Below are 9,526 nucleotides of genomic sequence, written 5' to 3'. Positions count from 1 at the left end.
ATATATATAAAAATCAAACAGGAGAACGATTGACGAAGTGAAAAAAAAAAATGAGAAAAGTCACACCAAAACAAAACAACACAGCAGAACACACAGATTTACGTGGTTCGGCAAATTTCCTATGTCCACAGAGTTGCAGAGGATTTTACTACTTGAAGAATTTACACTAGTCGATCACCTCGACTTACAAGAGAAATCTCTCACTCTTCCTTGCTTTCTCTCTTCTTCTCTCTCTGTTCTTCTCTCTCTACACTGAGATACATCAAAGAAAACTGTACACCAAAATACATTGAAGAAGATAAACATACGAAGAAGATAAACTTACAAGAGAAATAAAATCAATTTCTCTTCTGTCACAAGCCACCAAGAAGAAGTCTATCTTCTTCTTCTTCTTTCTTCTTCCTCTACCGCAAGGAACTCCTCCTTGCACTTCTCTTCCACTGACCAGTGGAAACCTTCCTCTATTCCGAGGAAACCGATGAAGAACTCAAACTGTGACTTCTAAACCCAAGAAGAGTCATCCGAAGCTTTTATCACGAACAACAGGGAGAGAAGAGATTCTTCACTTTATAAAAGAGGAAGACGGGAGTGTTTATTTGTGAAGAGACGTGACTCTCCAAAGCAAAATAAACGCTCAAGCATAGTGGACCGGGCTCCACCATTTTTAACATGTATGTAAATCTTCAACGACAACAACAATAACACTGCGTCTGCGTGTCCTAACTGGGCCCCATTGCATATTTTTCACTATATTCATGTCATAAAACACATTATTTTCAGAAGACACCCTAACATTAACACAATGATTTAAACGAATCATGCCATGATTTTTTCGATAAAAAATTGACCCTTGTTATCAACTATCCTCTACTTTTCACATTCACGACTTGAGACCCAACAATTAATGCATGCAAATCTTCCTAAAAACAAAATTCTTACTTCTTTTCAAGGAACTTAATTTATTTTTCCGGAAGAAATTGTTTTGGTTTCATTTGTAATGTTTTATTTATTTTTATTGTGTTTTAATTTTCAGTCAAAAGAGAGCATAGATGCAGCACTGGGAGTTGTATTGGCGCAACCATGGCTGCCACTGCCTTTAGGGCTGAAGCCTCCTTCCTTAGAGAGTGTGATGGTTGAACTCCATAAGCAAGGAATATCAAATGTGCCTCCTTCTGGCAACTCTGAAAATTAATTAAAATTCGCCGACAAGTCCTTTTTTAAATTTATTTTTTTATTTCTTTTCTTCCATTAAACCCTTTTTTTCTTCATCTTCTCCACATTATGCAGCTTCTGCTCAATTGAGGACAATGGTGAAGTTACTCTCTCTCTCTCTCTCACATATATATATATATATATATGGTGTAAATATTATTTTGCAGGATATTGTTGCAGCACTGTTTTTGATTAATAAATTTGGAGATTGTGAGGATTTGATCATGGAAGTCTTTGTTTTTTTTTTGGGGGGGTTGGATGATTGCATTGGGAGCATCGAAAATATTGATATTTATAAATAAAGCCCCCAATTGATTTTTTGAACTACTGAACCGGTGCATTTACACGTGCTAGATGAAACATCTTTGCTGGGGTTTCACCGTGAATTTTTGATATTTGAATGATAATTTGAAAAATGGATGAAATGGGGCGTTTGATTTGTAAATAGTAATGTTTCTGTAATGAGATATGTCTGCGATCCCTTTATGTTGAAAAGTCTCTTTCTCCTTGACATGTCGGCTGCTAGCTGAGCTCCAAATATCTACGAAGGTTTCTTTCGTTTAACACGTATATATCGTATATAATGTATTAGGTGTTTACCTTTCTATCCTTTATCAATATTACAAGTTTGTCATTCTCTCTATCTATAAAATCATATCAAATGTAATGTCTTCTCCTTCTCTTTCTGTAAATAATTGTTCATTCTGGTGCCCTATATGTAATTGTCATTTTTTATAGGATAATCACATGCATAATATCCGAAATATTGATATTTAAAAATCAAGCACTCAATAGATTTTTTGAACTATCGAAGCGATGCATTTACACGTGCCACGATTAGAACATTGAGAGTTGTATGTACTTTCTGATTCAGAGAAAACTGTGGAAATTTGAAATGAGAATTTACTTAATGAGATTTGACTGAAGGGATCTCTTTGTTAGAAGTAACCATGATTTGTTTACTTAATCTGCGTTGATTAAGCCACTGCAAATGAATTTTTGTTGAGTACCGGAGGAATTATAGAAGAGTATAAGATGGTAAAGCTTGCTTTGTTACTAGTTTTAACTTTAGAACTATTACACAACTAGTGAATTGAATGAACATGAGTAAGCTTCAAATGTAAGAAGTAATTCATGAAGATTGAACATGATGGATTAAATAATTTCATAATAAAGTTGTAACAACCTGAACTCTCCCTTCCATCAAGGTATTGTGTGTTTCAGCCTAATGACATTAAGATTTTGTCCCATTGTCTCTTTTGCCTAGTTTTAAGCCCTTTATGGAAAAAATAGGGAATTGCATTAGGTAGTCAACAAAAAGCGTAAAATTTTTGTCTAAAAATGATGACACAATCTTTTAAATTATTGTATAAAATAGGACACAATCACAACAATAATAATGACCTTTTCCCTTTTCTGCCTCCTCCGCCGCCATCTGGTTGTTGCCTTCGCCTATCGCCGCCCTCAGGTCGTCTCCGCCTCAGGCCATTTCTGCCCTTCGACTGCAGTTGCCCTTCGGCCCCTGTAGCCGCCAGTAGACCGTCGTCGTCTCAGGTTGTCATAGCCTCAGGACGTTGTCACCTTCTGTTTGTCACTGCCTTTCAGCTGCCGTCGCCTTCCTACTGCTGTCTCAAGTCGTTGTTACCACCTCAGTCCGCCGCCACCTTTTGTCCGTCACATTCTCAAGCCGTCGTCACTGCCTTTATACGCTCATCATCTCAAGCCGCCACAGCTTCTGATTACTGACACTCCCGTTTGTTGTCATTGTTTTCAACTGACTCTGGCCCCCTCTGCTTACTACATCGTCACAGTTCACCATCTTGGCTTACATGACAAACTACGACCAACATGGTTTATAGCTCATGCAGCTTTCGACTCCAGACCCCGTGACCTACAATTGTCGTCATAGCTCTCAACTACAGTTTATGTGACCAATTACGATCCACATGGTTTACCGCTCATGCAACTCCATACTTTGGGCTCTGTGACCTATGAATGTCGTCATAGCTCACCACCACGACCAATGTGACTAACTATAACATTTGTGGTTTACAGCTTATGCAAATTTCGTCTCCCGCCTTTGTAGCCTACGAATGTCGTCATAGCTTATCTCTATGGCCTACGTGACCAATTACGAACTTTGTGGTTTACAACTTGTGTAGCTTTCGGTTCCAGCTCTCGCGGCCTATGGATGTCATCATATCTCACCAGTAAGTCCTACGTGACCAACTATGAACTATATGATTTACAACTCCTGCAGTTTCATTCTATGGTTTTACCAGTCAACCAAGGCTCTTGAAACAACCATATGCATCTCACATGACCAACTACTACCATCGAACTATTTGCCAATAAGACAAGCTGACGCTGCAACCACCACGTGCAACGTTTACGACATACTACCTCTTCCTTAACAACCAACTACAACTCTTACAACCAATTTTCATCGAGAACTACATTCATTACAGCTAGACTACAAGTAATATCGATGAACCACTATTGCACATTTAAAAAAAATATTTGTAACTCCATCTTCCCTGATTTAGGAGAAGATTGGACAAATGTATGCAAATTTACATAGTGAATTATTTCAACTAGTCAAGGTCCCGTCATATTTTCTCTTTTCGAAAGTTTTTCTCATAAAAACTTTTGATGTCAATACTATTTGCTTAATTAAATAAGTGTGTGTTAGATTTTCTTACCACATCAAGACGATAATCTCTTACTCTACCGTCGCGAATTTTCTAGCACACATCACACATATTCATAATTATGTGTCCGCGAGATGTTTGAACTAACATATGTTTAAGTCATTATTACTATAAATGTTCATAAAAATACACTTGAAAATTTTTAATTAACCCAAGCTAGAAATGCTATTGGTCGAGAGCTTTCATAAAAAATGGTGCAGCCATAATTTTAGAACGGGTTGACGAAGTTAAAAAATCAAGTTTAAAACTTGTCTTAAACGAAGAAAATTCACTGGAATGCAATAAATCAACACCGTTCAAAGCGCTGCGGACGGTTTGGATTTATAAATTTCATAAGCCACGTGGAGATGCTCATGCATGAAGTATTTTTATTTTATTTTATTTATTTATTTATTTATTGTTATTATTCTTTTGCGCTTTCTTTAGAGGTTTAAATGGGCCAAAGTTACCCTATGTTCGACTTATTAAATAATATTGTCATTTGTGTTTGACTCTATAATATATAGAGTATATAAAATTTATTCGTATTTGACTCGTTTCGTGAGTGAGTCGAGCACTAGTTGTTTACAGAGAACGTATCGTTTTGTCATCCCTAATCACTTAGTCATAGAATGTTAAGGATTGAGGTGTCGTTTAAATCCTATTATTTATATTAAAAATTTATTTAAATAACATTTAACATATTTTTATCATAATTTTTAATTATGTATATAATTATTTTGAGTTCAAATGAATCAAACATAATTAGATAAATATTTAATTGTGTTATATTGATTTATATTTCTAGGCAAAAGATGACAAAATTGAATGCCAACTAATTAACAAAACAAACACAAATTATTCAGTTATAATGAGATATTTTGATTAGCCCCCGGCTTTTTCTCGGTTGTGACAGCCCTACGTGCAACCGGAGCCATTGTGGGCGGGTGGCCCACAAGTCACTTGGGGAAACCGGATACATAGACGGCTACAGCAAATGTAGCCAGTTCGGTCCCACACTCCCTTGCCGCTTTGTACTATTTAAAGAGTTTCGACTCCCCTCCCTTTCTCTCATTTTCGTCAGATCGCTCTTCCCCTCTCAATAGCCGGCGGCGGATACAGATCGCGGAGAAAATGGCGTTCGAGAAGATCAAGGTTGCAAATCCGATCGTGGAAATGGATGGTGCGTTTCTCGTTCTCTGTTGCGATCAATCTTATTTCAGTCTACTTCGTAGATCTTCATCATAAATCGCTTCATGCTCTAGGTGATGCGTGCGGAATTTTTATTGAAATACTAATCTCTCTAACTTCGCTTTCTTATCTTCGTGATCGGATGCCGAGTATCCCAACTTTATGAATGGTGTTTGGTAGCTGTTGACCAACTTAGTTGCTTGTTTCGAGAGAGGTTTGGTACGAGTTGGGTGGGTTTCTTTGTTTGGTTTCGTCGTATGCTCTGATTTTCTTTTTTTCTTTTTAGTTTTTTTTTTTTACTTTTTAAAAGCAATATCACTCGTTGCATTGAGTATTGTTAGATTTGGATGATAGTAAAATATTGTATCAATTGCTGCTGAATTGTTCCGATCTGATAGGTTGAGGATTGATCTTGCCATTTATGGTATGACAAATAAGATCTATTAAGGCTAAGAGTCTTGGATATTGAATATGAGGCGTTGCTTGAGTAGATTAGAGAATGACGTGTTGAACTTGACATTGCTATCAGCAGGGATGGGGCTGATAGCTTGATTAAATAATCCAATACGTGCTGAGGGTTGTATTTATGAGTTGTTTAAAAAATTCCTTTGCATGTAACTGTAAATTGCAAAGAGAATACGCCAGAGCAACATTAGTTATTACGTTGATGAAGCATAAAAATGAATGTCGGAAGCACTCTCAACGGAAGGATTACACTTGTTAGTAGTCTGTTTCAATACTGAAATTATGGGGATGAAGAAGTTATCCATTAAGTATATTTTGAGTTTTTTTTGCAAATGAAGCTGATCATTAAATTCCTCCCTCTACTAAGTGCCAATGCAGAAACCATAACATTTATGCTAGAATTGTTGCATGGTCTTAGCTATTCCTCTGCGCCTTTTTGCAACCTCCATTTATTTATGATTAACATTGTTTTGTTGTATGCTAACTTGATTTATGCTGAATTTTTGTTGTTTTAATAAATTGGTTTTGTAGACATAGAATGTTGTACTAAGGTCTCTTAGTTATTCCTGCAGTCCTGTTCCATTTTTTCTTTTGGCTTGTATTAAGAGATTTAAGACTCACCCTGTGTTTGACTGAAAAATCAATCATATACCTTATGGTCTACCATATAGACTTATTTTTTTTGTATTCTCATCGTACATGGCGTGTCAGTTGATCCCAATAATTGAGATAAAACTATTTTTTTTTTGCTAAGATTTGAGCCTTTAACCTTTACTATGGAGGTCAAAACAAGGCTATTCAACCATTCAACCATGTGGTTGAACATTAGCTTAGATGAGACTGATGAGATGATTTTTGTTTATATTTTAGTCTCAAACAACTTTCTATTCACTTAAATACATGGTTGCAATACAGAGTGATTTGAGCATCATATAATTTCAATTTCAAAGATAAATAAGAGTAAATGAGAAATGAATATCATATAATTTCAATTTCAAAGATAAATAAGAGTACATGAGAAATGAAAGGAAAATCAATTTAAAGAAATATAATGCAATCTGAGATTTGAACTTATTCAGCTCAAATCACCTCCATCATGTCCAAGCAAGTGGAAGCTATAACAATGCTCTCGATCCTTTACAATAATTACACAAGTTATTTGCAATGTGTATTAAGAGTTTGATAAGAGAGAAGGAGAATTCCGGCTCAAGGAGGGCACACTTTGAAGCTTTTCAAAATGATTTACAAATGTTAGTTATTTAATTAGTTTCTTATGAGTTGCCAATGTTGTGGTTTCTGTGATTGATGGCAGTTTAAAATAGTCCAGCATGAGAGCTAGTTGTTTATCCTATGTTTCCAAAAAGTATATTTTCTAGTGCAAAAATGAACTTGTTCTTACTCAGTTTTTTCAAGCATGTGAAATTTCAATATAGATTTGTGTAATTACGTGCAGGTATGCATGGCTATGTGTGATACATGTCTAGTCATGCTTTACCAAGAATCAAACTTTTGTTTTTTAGAAAACTGTATAATGACGGGGGATACTTTGCTTGCTTTTACATAGTTCCACATAATTACATACTACCTGCTTTATTATGCCCATCCCAAAAGATAGATGTGTTTGTTGTATAAAGAGATGTGATTATATGGTGTCTCTTATCTATTTAAGTTCAATTAAATAGGAATTTAACAATTATGAAATTTCCAAATCAATATAATTAAACTTTAGAGGAAACAAAAACTTAAACTTAGTAGGCATGTAAAGTTTGACATGCAGTTTCATATAAAAATAAACGACTTATATAATTAAAACATGTCCTTATTGGAAGTTTCAAAAAGTGAAAATTTTGAAATGGTTAGCACGAATTTTTCAAGCCCTTTTTGAAACTTAATTTTCTAATTTAGTCTAGTATCGTCAACCCTATCATCCAATAAAAACTGCTCTAATAATAATAAACGGCTTATATAGCTAGAGCTTTAGCCTTAAAGCTTTACCTACTCTTAAAGTCTTTATTTTGAGCATATGCAATTAGCTTCCTTGGCCCTTTTGACCAAACTTCAAGCTCTAAGGTCTCTTATGTTACAACGCTTGATCATACCAAAATATTTTCATCATTAAAAGTATAGGCAAGCCCTTTGAGATTCATTTGGCGAACAATGTCTTTTTATGATGATAAATTAATATTGGTGTAAGAGGATGAGGTGCAAATAACATAACCACGAACAGGATGTTTATCGATGCTAAGAAATTGGGCTCTCTCTCTCTCTCTTTCTCTGTTTAACACGCACACGCACACCCATGCGCACACGCACGCCAATTATCAGAGCATGCTTCATGTATTTTTTTTTTTTTGGCATTATCAAGATGTAGAGAATGTAACTGGCTACATCACATGCTAGGAAACTTTGTCTGTGCATTTTTCTATACATATTTTGAGAAAGATATTGTTTCTACATGTTTGTAACCGGAAAAAGTTAGTAAGATTTGAGAAGTCATATATAAGATAGAAAGTAAAAAAGCAGCTCGGACTAAGAAAAAGGAGGATCTAAAACTACGAGCTTTTATTGCAACACCACCTTTATGATTCGTTGATGCGTCTCATATGTTCAAGGGTAGCATCCGTGTGAGTAAGCATCCTAACAGTTTTCATGAGTCATGTCTATATGTAATGGATATCTTGAGCTACTGGAGGATTATTTGGATGCATGCATTTTAGATAAGTCTAGTTGATTCTGATTAGTCAGAAATTATTTGGTTGGTTGTAAAGCAAACACAAGTAAATGTTTCTCTCTTTACGGGTTAGATGTAATGTTTAGAGTTTACTGCTTACTAAAATATATTGGTAAGATTACAACAATTTCTAATTTCTTTGCTTTTTTGGACTTTATTGTGCTACTTCTTATTCAACTAAACTACCCTGAAATGTTGATACCATAAATTCCTTCCAGAGTTGTTTAAATTAATAAAATACATTTTTTTTTCATTAAACAGGAATGCATGGAAAGTTATTTCTTAACTGATCTATTATAGAGAAAATTTACTTGCAGAAATAAAGATTTTTAATATTATTTTTATATTAATAATTTTTTTTAGATAAGTAAACAGAGAAAGTATAATGAAATGAAAATTTAAACAAAGATTTTAAATGTATTATTATTATGGCCTCCTCTTGTTCTCATTGTTTTCAGAAGACAATGGAAAGAGCAATCTTAATGGAAGAAAAATGTTAATTCTGATTGATTCAGCCAAGGTTATAGGTTTCCCTTGCACAATCTCAAAATTGCATATCGGCTAATGCAATGATGAGAGTTGGAGGCAGGCAGAGATGCCTTGAGTCTTGATGCAAGGGTAGGAGGCATGCAGGAGATTGCTATGTGAGTAATTTATGTGGGTAGATCTCAACCTCATTGGTAGATGACATAGCATCAATGAGAGGGATCTTGTTGGACGAAATGTTGGTAAGAGATCATATTCAAGGAAGGATCTCATGAAGAGGTTTTTGGAGTTAAAGTGTAAAGTTTAGTGAAGGGAAAGATGTACAAGAAAATGAATACCCGAATCAGGAAAATTCTGTTTTCAACTTTTTTTTTAATTTTTTATCTTTAATTTATGCTCTTTTTTCAAGTTAAATTGAGGCTTTGGATTGCTAAATTTAATCTTTTTTCACCCAAAATTTTCATTGCACGAAACATCAAAAAAAAAAAAAATCTGAAAATTATTTACTTTACACCCACACTATTTAATATCAAGGGACTATTTGGTTTGTTGAAAAGGAATACAACGAAAAAAGAATACAGGATAAATGTAATGTATTGTATTTGAAATACATTGAATTGTTTCGTTTAGTGTAAAATAAATGCTGTATTTTACAATTTTTTTTTTTGTTTAATTTGAATGAAAAAAAAATCTATGTAAAATATGTTTATCAACTTTGATGGCGGCTAGGGGGCGGGCGGGGGGAGGGCCG

At 34.7% G+C, this 9,526-nt stretch overlaps 1 protein-coding gene across 1 annotated transcript in view; it reads left to right on the top strand.

The window, feature by feature from the left end:
- The window catches only part of LOC110021038 (probable transcription factor GLK1), an 11,948-nt gene extending 10,427 nt beyond the window's left edge, over positions 1-1,521 (top strand). The window contains exon 6 of the mRNA XM_020719400.1: positions 1,034-1,521. Within this exon, the coding sequence (XP_020575059.1) occupies positions 1,034-1,192 (159 nt within the window). The 3' untranslated portion in view covers positions 1,193-1,521. The remainder of the gene's footprint in view (positions 1-1,033) is intronic.
- Positions 1,522-9,526: the final 8,005 nt, after the last annotated feature.

The sequence above is a fragment of the Phalaenopsis equestris genome, unplaced genomic scaffold, assembly GCF_001263595.1.
Source record: "Phalaenopsis equestris unplaced genomic scaffold, ASM126359v1 Scaffold000001, whole genome shotgun sequence".
NCBI lineage: Eukaryota > Viridiplantae > Streptophyta > Magnoliopsida > Asparagales > Orchidaceae > Phalaenopsis > Phalaenopsis equestris.
The sequence above is the reverse complement of the archived record's forward strand: the minus strand, read 5'-3'. Positions and strand labels throughout refer to the sequence as shown.